This window comes from Bubalus kerabau, chromosome 14 (genome assembly GCF_029407905.1).
Source record: "Bubalus kerabau isolate K-KA32 ecotype Philippines breed swamp buffalo chromosome 14, PCC_UOA_SB_1v2, whole genome shotgun sequence".
In the NCBI taxonomy this organism is placed as follows: Eukaryota; Metazoa; Chordata; class Mammalia; order Artiodactyla; family Bovidae; genus Bubalus; species Bubalus kerabau.
In genome coordinates this window covers 62,805,812-62,822,810 of record NC_073637.1, presented here as the reverse complement: position 1 = coordinate 62,822,810, position 16,999 = coordinate 62,805,812, and the positions used below count along the sequence as shown (strand labels likewise).

General features: G+C 33.2%; 1 protein-coding gene across 6 annotated transcripts in view; it reads left to right on the top strand.

Annotated features, from left to right (window-relative positions):
• The window catches only part of RIMS2 (regulating synaptic membrane exocytosis 2), a 611,677-nt gene that overhangs the window by 397,171 nt on the left and 197,507 nt on the right, over positions 1-16,999 (top strand). For 5 of the 6 annotated variants that reach the window (XM_055546480.1, XM_055546481.1, XM_055546472.1 and 2 more), the window contains 2 exons: positions 4,796-4,975; positions 5,880-5,989. In XM_055546480.1, the coding sequence (XP_055402455.1) occupies positions 4,796-4,975; positions 5,880-5,989 (290 nt within the window). The remainder of the gene's footprint in view (positions 1-4,795; positions 4,976-5,879; positions 5,990-16,999) is intronic. The other variant, XM_055546482.1, reaches the window with a different exon arrangement.

The following is a 16,999-nucleotide window of genomic DNA, read 5'->3' as shown; positions in this document are numbered from 1 at the left end:
GCCTCGTCTACTTTTAACTAACATACAAATTTAATGTTTAATTGAACAGAAATGTTCTGGTTTAAAAAAATCTATCATGTCCAAGGAAAATTAATCTATCTTCCACCAAAATAATAAAATATTTCTATTTGTACACATGATACAAATATTCAGAAATATTCATTTATTACCATGGTATTTTGTGTCTTCCAATTCTCTTAACTCTGGGAGCAATGCTAAAATATATAAACTGGGTTTTAAAAGGTTAAACTTATATGTCGCACAATATGATGTACCAGAAAATTATACAGTTTAGTTATATAATTGCTTTAAATTACTTGATATATTTTACAGCATGTAACATATTAATTACCCTATATCTCATTTTTAAATTCTACAATGTGCTTGTTTCTTCCTTCAATTATGTAGTTAATGCTTAGAAAATCTCTACACATTGAAGGTATTTAATGAAAAGTATAATGCTGCTGCTGCTAATCAGCTTGCTATATTATGTAATACAGATTTATGAAAGTCATTTCTTGCTCCAAATCTGAGATTATACTTTTTGTCCTTCGGAGATATCTCCAAGTTTTTTTTAATTTAGGATTTTGACCTTATAAAGGAATTATTTCCTTATAAAGAAGAAAAATAATTCCTAAATAGCTTTACTTTGTGCAAGTCTATGAGAAAGAAACCCTATTACATTTACTTACCACATCTTTACAATATAAATATAAAATAAATCTGTCTGATTTAACATAGATTCTAAGGCCTGAGTTATGTCCTAAGACAATTTTCATTGATATCTGAACAATACTTTGAAGCATCGTGCAGGTTGTTTTTCATTGTTTTAGTAATCTTGGTATTTTTTTGTTGTACTTAAGAGATAGTCTACATCGAGTTTATGTTGATCTGAAATTCAATCATTGCAATGGTTGAATATAAATGAAAGAAAATGCTCACTGGCCTATGCTTCTTTGCAACACTGCATATCTCCATATACTTGGAGACTAGGAGAAATAAGTGACAAAGATGGTGAAATAAGTAGACAGCTGTGCCAAATACTTGAAAATTTAAAAAAATTTTCAAGAGCAACTATATGAGTGGGAAAATGATTGAAAATGGACAACTTTTCTAGATAATTATAAAATTATTTTCCCCTTAGAAATCAAAATCTGCACATACTATTAAATGATTTTAAAGCTGACTTGATACACTACAAGGTCTTGTTACAATACTGTCAGTCAACAGAATTAGCTTCAGTTGTGGAGGATCCTGTGCAAATGCTTGCAGTGTAGAATAGTAGTCACTAAATAAGCAGAACTATATCTGTATCTATCCAGGTAAATGGCACATAGAAACTCTAAGAAACTCTAAACTATTTTAAGCATATATACCAGAAAATGTAAACTAAAAATAGAGTTATGACAGATATTAAATCACTTTTATAAGATAATCAAATTATTAACCTAAGAAAAATTTAAATTTACGGGTGAGAGTTTCCTGGTGTTTTATACGGCTTGCTTTTGGGCAATCTTGTAAAATCTGTGTCTACCCTTTTTCAAATAATATTTTGAAATGCAGAAAGTAAAATAAATAGGTAGGGTTAGAAAGGAAACTATTTATATGGAAATACAGACCCCAAATTCAGAAACCCAGGCAGGCACTAAAATACTTTATGCCTTGCAAATGGTCATTTAACATGATGGCAAATCATCTAGCTACAATGCAGGAGACCCGGGTTTGATCCCTGGGTCAGGAGGATCCTCTGGAGGAGGCAATGGCAGCCCACTCTGGCACTGCTGCTGGAGAACCCCGTGGACACAGGAGCCTGGTGGGCTACAGGCAGTGGAGTCGCAGAGAGTCGGACACGACTGAGCGACTTCACTTTCACTATCACCATAAAAGGAAAACTCACTAAGAATTTAGGTGAAAGTTGTCAAGTTTTATATCTCAATCCCTTAGAAAACCTACTATGAAAGTGGGAATTATATATGAGACTTAAGCATTGCTGCTTTCAGTTTTCTCAGCAATAATCTTAGTTCTCACCTAGTAAGACGTATTTTTAGCCATTTGTGGAAATAGAAGCCTGTCTTGACCTTCTCCTGTGTTATCAAAGTTTAAAATATGATGATTTTCCCCTTCTCTTAATTGTGGTGGAGCATGTCAATACATTTCTAACTTCTACCATAGTTCTTTTCATGTTTCACTTATTAAACATTTTTATTTTTTATGGAAATCATAATTCATACTTTTGATGAATATGGTGAGAAAAATATAAGTAAAATTTAAAACATTGACTATAGCTTCAAACAACTTTTTACTAAAGAGATTTTTTTTTAAGGCATATTTCCTAAAGAGTGACTTCTTTATTAATATTTTAAAGGTAATAGTATTCTTTTAAGGACATGGAATGTAGCAACACATTTGAAATAATTCTCTAGATTTCACTCACAGTTATATATTTCAATTATTAAAATATAGTGTCAAAGATGTGAAATTGTATATTCTAATATTTCACTTTCCACTTGGAAAAATTGCCTAATGGAATCAGAATAAATCAGATTTTGCATAACACATGTTATTTAATGAAATAAATTATTGTTATTTTAAGATAATAAGAAATACGAAAATAATGTAAAGATTGGTATCTTCAAAACTAGGTTTAAGGAATCTAAGATATATATTAATATATATTTAGGCTTCCAAGGTGGCACTAGTGATAAAGAACCTACCTGCCAGTGCAGAAGACATAAAAACCATGAGTTCGATCCCTGGATCAGGAAGATCCCCTGGAGTAGGGCATGGCAACCCACTCCAGTATTCTTGCCTGGAGAATCCCATGGACAGAGAAGCCTGGCAGGCTACAGTCCAAGGGTCACAAAGAGTCGGACATGACTGAACCGGATTAGCATGCATGCAGTATATAAATGTATTGTGTTGAAGATATACAAAGATATGTATACTAACAACATTTAATAGACATTGAGCATTTTTATTTCTAAAGAGAAATGTTCTCTCTAAAATAGTCTTTCAGGAAGAAAAAATAGAATTATGATTTCTTACCCTGTCAAATTGCCTTTTCATTTCTCTCTTTGATAAGTAACTGAATATTGTGTATGTATTTACACAGCTTTTTTGACATATTTGGATACACTTATAAAAATACTAAACTTATCCTAAGAAATCAATCATATTATAGTACATGAACATAAAAATAGTTTAAAAATCTTTTGCCTTCATGTTACCATATGAATATAAAGTGTAAGATAATCACAAAATATGTTATAGAGTAAATCTATTATTCAGTTCCTAAAGTCATAAGTCTAAATATCTAAGTGAAAGTTGCTCAGTCATGTCCGACTCTTTGCGACCCTATGGACTGACTATATAGTCCATGGAATTCTTCAGGCCAGAATACTGTAGTGGGTAACCTTTCCCTTCTCCAGGAGATCTTCCCAACCCAGGGATTGAACCCAGGTCTCCTGCATTGCAGGTGGATTATTTACCAGCTGAACCACAAAGGAAGCCCAAGAATACTGGAGTGGGTAACCTATGCCTTCTCCAGCAGATCTTCCTGACCCAGGAATCAAACTGGGGTCTCCTGCATTGCAGGCAGATTCTTTACCAATTGAGCTGTCAGGGAAGCCTAATCTAATATCTGCTGGTCCAAAATTGTATGCCATGTAATGAATTACATTTGGAAAATTGTGTCCTTTATATTATTTTTCTTTAAGGACTTGCAGTTTTCATTATCAAAAATAAGATCGAGAGAATTTGTAGGTAAAGTGGAAGTTGTTAGTACATTAGTCTTGAGGGATACTAAAGCTTTCTTTGGTGTTTATAATATATAAGCATTTCCAGTACTGTTGTTACAACTATATGGGGAGGTAATAGTTTCTTTGAGGTATACTTTGGAGTTCTAGAATCAAAACTACTGTTTTGGGGGCTATTCTGCAGATCATGGGGTGATCTTAGGAAACATTTACAAATTGCATGTTGGATGTAAAAGCATTATGCTAGACTCCAGGGATACAAAAATTAGTGCTGATAGCTTGCTTAAGTATACTTCTTTAAAGAAGGATTAAATTTTGATGTTGGATTTATTTCTCATCAAAGAAATCACATTGTTTCAGACTGTTATTATTTCAGTCAATTAATGCTCATTCTGAATTGCATTGGTTGGCATTGTTAAAGTGTGAAGAGAGAAACGATATAGAATGATTGATTTACCCGTTTCCTGAAGAATGATTTTTCTTGTGGACTATGACTTTGAATATGGCTACAGACTGCAAAGTTGCACTGTTTTCTCATAACATTTGGATTCAGTCATTTGAACGTTCAGATGTATCAGTATACTACAATTGTGCTGAAAGCCTTTTTAAATTTTAGTTGGTATGCTGTTTATTAGTATAAACAGCCTTAGCAGCTTGAGAATTAGTGCCTTTATGGTTGTCTTTACTCTTTTACAAATGTTGGGAAGTCATTGAATTCTTTCTGAATAGAATACTTCACATATTTCACATGTTCCATTTTGGGAATTCATTTTGGAAAACAGATCATGTTGTTTTGATTATAACAGAGCAACTCCTATTATCTTCACTGGGAATTGCTATTAAAGGCAGATGTTGGTTCCTTAGGAATTCTTATGGAGTTTAGTGAGAATTAACGCAGCATATGTTGGGGAAGAGAACTTTTTTTTCCATACTCAATAATCTTAAACAATTACCTTTTTCAAAATCAGTTTGATGCATCATAACAAAATAGCAGAAAGGCACTAAAGATCAACTGAGCTGCTTTTTGACTAACGTTTCAGGGATTGTGAAGCAGCAGATAGACAGCCATATCACAGATCCAGATCAACAGAACAGCGGCCTCTCCTAGAGCGGACCACCACCCGCTCCAGATCCACTGAACGTCCTGATACAAACCTCATGAGGTCGATGCCTTCATTAATGACTGGAAGATCTGCCCCTCCTTCACCTGCCTTATCGAGGTGAAAGATAAATCAATCAGACTAACTTCCCCTTTGCCCCACCAGCACACCATTTTATTTTCCCAGCAGCTAAATGGTCTCTTCTGTCATCCTTGGCTGATCACTAATAACAATCGACACTAACCTTTTCAGTGTAAGCACACTATTTATATTCCGTGGATATAATAGTGTGTGGCTACCATTGTAATTTGTTTATTAACTGTCCTGACCACATTTGTTTTGTGATTTCTCATTTATCAGGAGTCCTGGGTATTCCCCACATAACACACCTCATGGCTATCATGTTCTTCTCCTACAGAATGAGAAATTGTTCGTGTCCATTAGACATCACTTTTGGATAATCATCCTAATGACAGTAGTTAAAACTAGATTTTTAGTTTCTTTCTATCACTATTAATATGTATTAACCAATATCTTCTTTAGCTGAATTTTGAATTATTCAGGGATTTACTTGTAGTTTCATGAGATAATTTCTAATAAAGGGATATCTAATATAAGCCTGAGTAAAAATCTCTTAGGATCAAGGGAGGGAGGTTAGTGTTAAAGAGTTTGAAATCTGGTAGAAAGAAATATGAAGCATTATCTTTTATTTTTTGAGCTGTAGGCTTCTCTCCTTGCTTTCATATGGATAGAATTTCAGTTTACATTAATAATTCCATGGATTTTACTGTAAGACTTTGTGTGCATGTATCTGTGTATGTATGCATATTACATAACAGTATAAACATCTTCTGCTATTTAGATAATCATTCAAATATCCATATTTTGTCCTACTTTTCCTAACCTTTTAATCAGCAGCTAAACCTCCTTTAAAATTGCACCATACAGCTATCATATGAACCAAATATATTAAAAATATTTAACTCATTCTATTGAAAATGAATATTAATGATGTATCTTGTAGGTCTCATCCTCGTACTGGGTCTGTCCAAACAAGCCCATCAAGTACTCCAGTGGCAGGACGAAGGGGCCGACAACTCCCACAGCTTCCACCAAAGGGAACATTGGAGAGAAGTAAGTTTTATTTCTAATTGTGTCATATAGGATATACACATGGAAGCTAAGGTGAATCAAGATTTTTTCTTTACTACCTTTGTATTAGCTTTCTTCTTTTGTTAATTGAATACCTTAGCTGCATTTTTAGTAGTTATATTTGCAAATACATTTATAAATATTCTATATTTTGCATTTAAAATCTATAATATTTGGAGGCAACCTATCATCATTGCTCTTGCACATTTTTCAAATTTTAATAAATGCGTTTTAAGAAATAAATTTAATGATCTTAAATAAGCAGTTGGATGATATTTCTTTGCTACAACTAAGTTTATGTAATTGTTGATAGTTACATAAAGTTTATTAGTAACTAGCCAAATCAATTTTCACACACTGCAAAGGACTGGTTAGCTGATGCACAACAATGGTGATCCTTCTCAAAACTGGAGTGCCAGAAAAAGGTAATCATGAATATACAAAGAAAGATGCATGTTGTACTGATATTTTTAATACTTTCAAATTTTTGCATAAGAAAACCCTATTTGCTTATACACAGATGAACATACTCCCCCAAAGGTCTATAAAGTCTTGGATAAAGGACCTCTAAAAGCATGGCTGATAGAATATAATGATTTTTAATGTCATTTTTTTAAATGGTCCCTTTATTTGGTAATGGGATGTGCATTGCCAAAACCAACAAACCAACAAACATATTTAAGTCACCATTTAACTTCTCTTTAATAGATGATACATTCTGTGCCTTTGGAAATTTCTGTTGTTTTTAACCCCTGTGCTTTGGTTCCCTTTTTTTGTTTTGTTTTTATTTTGTTTTTCCTAGACAATGGAGTCAAGGAGATAGAACCTTATGAAGGTCTGTACATAAAGGAGGGTTTGTTTTGTGCTGATAGCCTTTTTGGGGGGCTATGTGAGCAAAAATAAACCCAACTGCAATTGATGTTCCTTCACTGTATAGACTTTTATTACAGTAAAATTATTTTGTTTTATGATTCTGATAAAGTGTTCAATTTTTGTTTTACTTTAAAAATATACAAAGGAGTTAAATTTCTTTGATTCAGTCAAGTAAGAATACAAAGAATTTAGCTTCTTTTCAATCACAAGGTAAATTTTGCTTTTTTTTAAAATTTGCTTTGACATAAAATTTTATATTTTGTGTAAGACTTTAACCAAAGATGTCAATTGCAGTCTGTGTTTATGTCATTGAGGATATACACCTAGTCTAGTTATAATTATCATCATATATTTTATTTTGTGTTTATGATGATTTTTAAATTATTTAATTTTGGCTTTCTAGAAAAGGAAGTTTTTTTAATTAGATAGTGATTGTGCTTCATATTTCCTGCATCATTTTTTATGTTATAGCAAGACTGTTTATAGTATAATAAAGTTAAATATGTACCATTTTGTTATCCATGCTACATTATGACTCAAGAGGAAAAATATTGAGTCTTGCTATATGGAATGTCATACATTTACCAAGACAATAAAAATTCCTCTGCTGATTATAGAATTCTGCAGATGATGTTGTAACTTTGAAGAACTGTCAGCTATTTTATTTACTGGTGAATCTCCAGCACGTAGAATAATGCCTGGCACATTATAGGCGCTCAATAAATATTTGTTGAATGAATGCATGTAATATTTATTAACAAATTGGAAAGCTACTTCAAATAGTATAGCAAGTACCATTAAAATAAACTTGTCATTCTATATATGTTTATAGTAAAACTCACGTTTCTATAACCTATTGGTAACACTTTTTTAAGTGTATTGCATTTGGGCAGCAGTACTTTTATTGCCTTACAGAACTCAAACCAGGCTGTATTCTTGTTAGTTGCAGTTGAATGATTTATCAACTCCTATTTTGTGGTCCTTTTTATTTGCTATGTACTATGAACTATAATTTTAAACAGCTCAGCACTATTGTGATGGTTATACAGCCTGATGAAAAGATTTTAGCAGCATTACTACAGTTCTCTATTATTTATATAAAAATAGGAGTATATAGTTTTAAAAGTACCTTCCATAAGGGAAGTTCTATAATACATATGGAATATTTGTCTCCTCTCCCCACAAATTTTAAAGATAGAGTTTTGGCATCATCTGTTGTCGTATGAAGTCAGAAACACAGTTTATGCCATAATTTTTTCTAAATTCAATTTTTATATCTTTAGTAGCAATATTCTTTTGAAATATGAGTGCTCCATTCTTTGTAATAATAAATATACCAGAAAACTAACATTAGAGCTGATACTTGACATTTTTAATGAGCTTGTCAACAAACATTCCATTTACTGTCTGACTTTTGCTGTATAGAATGTATTTAAAACTGCAGTTTTCCTTTAATGTCCACAATTGTGACTTTTCCATTTTTATAAATGAAAGAGAGCAAAAAAACTTCTTTTATTCTTTCCAGTATAAATTAAAATGCTTTGGAGAGGGTTTGGTTTTTTGTTTTGCTTAAGAGTGTGGATGATTATAGCAATGTTTTCATAAATATTAATATGAAGATTCCAGCAAATACATGATTGTATCATTTAGTTTAGCTTTAATGGCTATATATATTCTACTTTTCTAACTGAAGGTAAAGGTATAATGCAAAATTGACTATTGATTAATGGTCTAAATTAAATTATGTTTGGATTATCTCTTTAAAAGTTGTCAGACATTATAATTCAGTGACTCTTTTAGAATCAAATTAATGGCATGTTTATCTTCTGATTCTGTTCAATAGCTGAAAAATGAGAATATCCTACTTTAATTCCTTTTGACTTGGAATGTATTTATCTATTAATTAAATTAATTAAAAGCCTTATATGTGTTGGTCTTGACAGTGGTACAATATTAGTTAAAATCTAAGAGAGAAAATGGAAACAATATAAAGAAAGTACAATGTACTAAATCCTGTAAGACATTATTATTTTTAATTTCCCCCAACTTTGATGTACTGCAATTTATAAAAATAAGAACGAGTTTATAATGTTATTTTTTTGTTTCTCTAGAAGAAAAGTTATATTATTTTTCTAAGAATATATCGTTTACAGATGAAGTATTTTGTCTTTCTCACAGTTGTTATGTATTACAGATGTTTATGGGCCACAATTTCTTTTACAAATCGAAGTTATCATAAAAGGAGACAGTATGATAACTTATTCACAGTATACTTACTTGTTTCCCTAACATGTCAGAAACTTGTTAAAAAATAATCTATTCAATTCCTTATAATCACTCATTGTATCATGAATAATTTGAAAGTTTTTGTTTTATTTTATTGAGGAGTAACAAATGTACGTGTCTGGTCTTATCCTTTTCTTTACTTGTGCATATACAGAAGTTAATGAAGAAACTAGACATGTGGAAGAGCAGGGGGGAGAAAAGCAGGGTGAAGAGGTCAAAGCAGGTCTGTCTGTGTGTTTAAAATAAATAATCAAACGTTGTAGAAGTATGACTTTTCTATTTCATGTAAGACTTTAGGCTTCAGATTTATAATCTGGAATAGAGAACAGATTGTTCAGTCCTAATTTTAAAATAATTACTTAATTTTATTGATGGAGAGATATTACATGAGCTAAGTAACTTATCAGAATATTTAATTTACCTGTTTGAACATTCTCCTTGTTGTTTAAATCAAAGTGAAATTATAGGCAATGCATCTGACCATGGTTTATACTTATCCTTTACCCCAGCTTTACATTCAGTTCATGCAGTACCTACTGAAACACTGTATTTTGCCATGTGTTTCACTGAGTACAGATACATTGAAGTCCTAGATTCTCCTCTCAACAAGTTTGATTTTTTAGAGGTAAATTACAAGTAAATTTGGGAAAAATATAAATTTAAAAATTTTAGTTCTTGAAACTTTTAGAAACCATCATAATTTATCCATAAAATTTTCTCTACTATAAGGTCAGGGACTCCCCTGGTGATCCAGTCATTAAGAATCTGCCTTGCAATGTAGGGCATGTGGGTTTGATGCCTGCTTGGGGAACTAAGATCCCACATGCCATGGGGCAACTAAGCCAAATGAAAAAAAAAAAAGAACAATTAACTGTAGGTTCCTCTTCATCCCAGCTCAGTATTGCTCTAATATTTATTGACAATCCTAATTTCTCTTCAAAGAGTCCTCCTTCTACATGGAATGAAGACACTTCATTTTGGTATTTTTAAGCCCCAATTATGTTTACATATCATAATTTTTGCTTTATCAAAATGTTTATGAAAGGATTTAACTCAGCAGTATATTGTGATCATGAATAGTAGTGTGGACTCTACGTGCCTTTTGTTCTCTCCTTTATCTTGTGAGCAAGCAGTGCCACTCTGCATATTGTGCACAAGATACGTTCTCACGGGTGCATTCTTACAGTAGTGATTGTAGTCTAAGGCAGAAAACCCCTGAAGCTGCAACTGCTAATTTTTAGTCATGATTTTTAATGTTATAAAGATGAGAAAAATTATCAGTGTAGATCTGGTCATGAAAACAAAGGCAAGTTTAGATTCATAGATATAGAAAAGTGTAAGTATGTCTGTTCTGAACATATCAGATCCTAACTACTAGAATGTAACACATCTTCCATTTTCCTGAAGTGCTTTAGGAATAACTTTTTTTAGAGAATACTGTAAGAATGAGCTTCATTTTAATTCAGCTGTATAGTTAAAGTTTCCCTGCTTGCCCATTGCTATATTTCTGAAACTAGTCCATACAAATACTGAAAGTCTTTCAATACCATTCAAGAATTGGTGTTTGCAGTAAAGTCATTGTTTGGGATATCATTAGTTTGGAGACATCAGCAGTAGTTCATTTTACTTTTATTTATTTTCAACTTAATTATAAAGAAGCCCATTCATGGAGCCAGTTTGTCACCTATGCTTGATTCTCAAAATCAACTTAATTAGTAAATTATATTCGTTCTTAAATTAGAATAAACCATAACTGTAATCTTCCTAACTTATAAAATGACTTGTTATTCTTCATTTTATTTTTATTATAGGCTAGGAAGGGTATACTTGACTCTTTAGCTCAGTACTGCCAGGTGTCATATTTAGTGCATGGGTTTGTTTCTCTAGTGTGTGATATCATCTTTTGTGGTATGCTTGATTTTATTTGGGTTGTTAATGACCTTAATTATTCACTGTTGTCTGTTTTCAATGTTATAAAGACAATGAGGGAGAAACACCAAATCCACCTAATAATGGAAAAAAAGGCAAGTCTAATATGAAGTTAATAGTGCATTAATATATGTTAAGTATCCTGTACTGACATTTGTGATGTGCATGAATGTGCTTTCTTTACTTAAATAAGTTCAACAATATTAAATAAATTTATAATATTTGTAGATTTTTCACAGTTTTAAAACTAAAATTTGTAGCTTTTCAATCTTACATGTAAAGGTTCTAGTCACAATGGTTATTGGGACCTCAGTCACTCACATTCATTATTAATTTTATCGTTTATACAAAAGCCCTCTTGACTGCAAAACCTCACTGTTGTGATGTAGACCAATCCTACTCATGATATAGTTGGACCTAGAAAGAGTTATTGATAAAAATTTGAAAAATGAAAACTCTGTATATTTTACTTAAGACTAACTCTCATTTTTATTTAGTTTAATCTTTTCATCTTCTACTTATAATTAAGGTCTAGGTGTCTAATATTTCTTATTGGCATTTCTTTTGGGAGAGACAAATTTAGTGTTTATTTTGAATCTCATATTAAAGTTCACGAGTAAGGTTAAGGTAGGAGGTTGTTTTTTTAATTGCCTAAAGCATGTTTGTGGATCAGTGCAATTTATATAAATTTAAGTGTTGTTACTTTGTTCTTTTACTTATATAGAAAGAGAAAACAGTGAATTTTAACTAATGAAATACTTTATCCAGGCTTTTTTGTTTGTTTCCTGACCTCTAATTGACTGTGAATATTGTTTGTTTTTATATATTAATTTTTATTTTATGTTGGAGTATAGTTGATTCCAGGTATAGTGAATTCCAGCTGTAACTGTGTGTTAGAAATGCTCAAGCATTGAGTTCCTCATGCTTGAGGAATGATCCTCTGAGGATGGTCCACTTTCACCATTCTCTCTTCTGATTTAGTATGGAAAGGGAAGAAATAATGAAGCTAACTTTATTCTATCTCTTGGTGTGAAGGGCCTACATATCATTTTGGAATAGACATAGTATACATTGCCCTTCAATTATCGAGATATATGATCAGCCAGAGCTTCTCCATTAACCCTATATTAAAATCAAATTCTTTGGTTCATGAAATTGGTTTCAATTTTTCAAATAATTATTTACCTAAAGGAAATCCTTTTTAATACATTGCTCTTTATACCTCCAGTGAGTTAAAATGAGACAGCTCATTCCATAGCATCATACTACAAAACTCAAAGAACAAAAGAATAGGCAGGTTTCTAGTTTTTTTCAATTGTCATTCTTCCTACAAAGGATTTTATGCATTATTTCTACAAATAATAAAACTATTATATTCCAGTCTCCTTTTGGGAGTGCTGGAGATATACTAGTGTACACATAAAACAAGGTACCTGCCTCATTGTCCTTATATTTATTAGGGGAAGCAAGTGATAAATAAAATAATGTATCATATAATTTCAGATACTGACATTTACAAAGAAAAAATAAATCAGGATAATGGAATAGGTAGTATTCAAGAGAGTAGGGTAAATGATAATTTTTTCTGAGAAGTATGTCATATTTGAGCAGAGACTTGAATTACCATGTGAAGGTCTAGGTGAGAAAAGTGTATCTGGCAGAGGGAACAGCAAGCATGGAGGGTCTGTATGGGAGCAAGTTTGACTTGTTCAAGGAACAGTAAAGAGGACAGGTGAGCACTACAGAGTGAGAAAGGTGGAGAATGATGGTAGGTGTGGTCAGAAAGGCTGGGGAGGTGACCCATATGTGACCTATTGATCAGTGTTAGGACTTTGCTTTTCACCAAATGAAAAAGAAAGATTTTTATTAAAGTGACACAAGAACTGTTTCTTTTTAAAAAAAAAAAACATTCAGTTTGATTGTTAGGTTGAAAATAACCTGAAAGAATCAAGATTAGAAACAAGGAGAGCTACTAGGAGGCATTCCTAATAACCCAGGAAAGAGAGTAGCTAACTTAGACCAAAGTAATAGGAGTCGTTGCATTCTGGATAGATGTGCAAAGATAGAACCAACAGAGTTACCTGACAGGGTGAGAGAGATGCAGTGATAACATCCAAGTGTTGGCCTGAAGTAATTGGAAGGATATGGAGTTTCTATTAACTGGTAGAAGGAAAAACCTGAGAAAAGTAGATTGGTGCTCAATTTTAGATATAAGATAAAGATGTTGTTAGACATGTAAAATATGATGTCAAATAGGCAGTTTGAAATATGTTCTGGATTTTAGAGATTCGGACTATAGTTATAGATTTAGGAGTTACCCTTATAAAGAGAGACTTAAAACCATGATGCCCTTGAGATCATGAGAGATCACAAGTGTAGACAGCTAAAAGAAGTCTGAGGACTATGAACTGAACTATTCTTATTTAGAAGTTGAAAGGATGAAGAAACAAGAAACTCAGAAAGAGTAGGAGGAGACGTAGAGGGGAAGCCATGGATTCTAGTGTCCTAAGTGCAAATAAAGTACTTGAAGCAGAGAATTATCAAGAAGGTAAAATCACTAGATTTAGCAAACAGGCGACCGTTGTGTTAACCTTTTTTTAGAGAAGTTTTGGTGGAGTTGTAAGGGGTAAATGGCCAATCGTTGTTGTTTAGTTCCTAGGTCATGTCCAGCCCTTTTGCGATCCCATGGTCTGTAGCCCACCCCACCTCTATCCATAGGATTCTCCAGGCAAGAATAGTGGAGTAGGTTGCCGTGTCCTCCTCCAGGGGATCTTGCCAACCCAGGGATCAAACCTGCCTCTCTTATGTCTCCTGCATTGGCAGCCAGGTTCTTTACCGTTAGTACCACCTGGGAAGCTCCCTGCATTGGCAGGTGGAATCTTTACCTCTGAGCCAAAAGGCTGATTAGAGTGGATTAAAAGAAAGAAATGGAGGTTGTTTGCCTGGAAAATCCCATGGACAGAGGAGCCTGGTGGGCTACAGTCTATGGGGTTGCAAGAGTCAGACCCGATTTTGCAACTAAACTACCACCACATAGACAGCTTTGGCTATAAAAGGAAGAAAGGAAATAAAAATCTGGACTAACGGCAAAGGTCAGGGGAACAAGCAAGAATACATGAAAGATATGTGGGAAACTTTGTGCTCATTCTTTGACTTGTAAATCTAGATCAGCTAATTTGTTCTCTAGAGTCATCTGCCTATAGTTTGCCAAGATATGTATCAGTATTCTGTAGCTTTGTTCCTAGATCTAGAATCAAGACTTAGATTTGGAAGGAGCCTTATAAATCTGATAAAAACAGCTTTGCTTCACTGATAAAAGAGCAGAATCTAGAGGATTAGCTTTCTTCAGTCCACATAGGAGCAGATTTCTAGTCCTGACTCCCTGTGTTATACATGTACATACCATGCCTTTTCAGATGAATGGCATTTTCCTTGCATGTGTTTCGACCATGTGTGTATTAGATATTAGTTAAGTTCAACTCAGCCAATAGCTGCTATTTCCAATTTGTTGTACTAGGCAGTCATTGAGAATGCAATGATCAATAAGATACATTCCCTGCTTTGGGGAGCTCCCAATAATAATTTAATGATAAGAACAAATAAAACATAGTTGATAAATTTATAACATATTACTTACATAGAGTCTCTTAAGATTGTGATACATACAGAGGAAGTAAGTTGTGAAGTGTTCTGGGCATGTTTTCATGCCGAAATATTTTCCCACTGCTTGTGATAGTACTTCATATTCTGATATTCTTTAATGGCTTAATTATTTTAATACTATAAAACAGAATTTCTAGAACACTGAAATGTAAATTTTCCTGAGGGGACTAATCTGAGTTATTACTACATAGAAATTTCAAAGGAAACAAGTTAGAGCTTGTGAATGGAGAAAGTCAAGTATGGGGACAGAGCTGCTGGAAAATGTGGATGAGAATTTGGTACCTTGGGAGGGTGATCATGATAAACTCTACCCTGAAGTAGCATTTTGTGAATGGGCTTCCCTCACAGCTCAATTGATAAAGAATCCGCCTGCAGTGCAGGAGACCCCAGTTCGATTCCTGGGTTGGGAAGATCCGCTGGAGAAGAGATAGGCTACCCACTCCAGTATTCTTGGGTTTCCCTTGTGGCTCAGCTGGTAAAGAATCTGCCCACAATGCAGGAGACCTGGCTTTAATCCCTGAGTTGGAAAGACCCCCTGGAGAAGGGAAAGGCTACCCACTCCAGTATTCTGGCCTGGAGAATTCCATGGACTATACACAGTCCATGGGGTTGAAAAGAGTCGGACATGACTGAGTGACTTTCACTTTCACTTTCTACTCTAAAAAACATTCCTTGCTATGTAAATATGCTATAAATTAACTTCTCAAATAATTTAGTTTATTTAAATTGCTTACAGTAATACTTGTCACATAGTAAGTACTATTATTTCTTGCTATAATCTTGTGTTTTCAGCAAGAATCTGAAAATTTGGGTTTCACGTGAAACTAAACCTGATTATGATCATCACTCTGAACCAATTATTTTATGTATATTATTTAGTATTTTTGAGGAAAATAGTAACCCTGATGCTGTTCTTGGTCACGTAATTTGCATAAGCAACAATACAAGGAGGAAAGAAACTACCTGAATTGCAGAATGCATTGGTGCATATTGTGCAGCATTTGTACATGTTTCAATCCACATGTAAAGCTCAACATGCAAATATCTAGAATACTTTTCTCTAAGTTAAAATTGCTTAAACCATTTGGACTTTTCCAGTTTCATAATGTTTAGAGATCTCCACTGGAAGTCAATACATCAGGTTTTAAACTCATTTCTACTCTTAAGCGTATGACCTCTGACAAAGCTTTTGTTGTAATTTCTCTGAACCTCAGTTTCCTCTTCTGTAAATAAACTAACCTGTAAGGATCTTTAACAGAGACTAAGTGTTTTGGAGATGTGGCTAAAAAATTGTTAGTCTCAAATAGTTTTTACCGAATTTATTGTTTATGATGTTATTAGTGTTTGTCAATTGTGTCTGTTTTGGGAAACTTAATGGCCATATCCTACTATTGTCCATTAGTGAGCCATTCACTGTGGGATTATAAACTAAACTCTACCACACTGCCTTCACAAGTCAAGTCCTAAAGATACACAATGAGACGTAAGGAAAAATATTTCGTTCCTTTGAGTCTCAATGTATAGTTGCCTACATCATTTCATATATAGAGAACCATATAAATAAGAAAGGAAGACAGGAAGGAAGGATGGGAAAAAGAGGGGAAAAATACAGGTTTCAAAGGAATCAAAAATAATAAAATAACTTTTACAGTCTTCATAATGGATGCTTGCCTCTATAAGTATTCAAAGAATCAGATAGCGTTTAGGGTGACGGTGTGGACAGGCTTCGTTTTGCTGGCTCTCTGTATTCTCACAAATGCTTCTAGAGTAAAGAGTGTACCAATACCCATGTCTTAATTTCCAAATTTGCATAATATCTAGATAGGAATAGATTTTATAGTGGCATTGGTATATATTTCCTAAAGATAGCATTCCCTGCTAACTTAGATGAATAACACTTTGACAAAAAATAAAATGGGAGAGACTGAGGGATACTTTATAATAGCAAGGAATTTATCATATATTTCACTCAATTACATCTGTTTTATAGAATAATAGCTTGGTGACAGTGAACAAGATGGATTTGAAAGACTGAGGACTTGTGACTGTTTAGGGTATTTCAGTAGGCAACTATATGGTGACCTCTATTACTTAACTTGTAAACAAATATGTTCTAATTTCTTTTCCTAATCTTTCCTTTCCTTCATGGTAGCCATTCTTCCTTATTTTTCTTTGCTTCCCCTTTTGCTCATTTTATTTCTTTTAGACTACCAAAGCCCCAATTAATTAATCTAATATGGG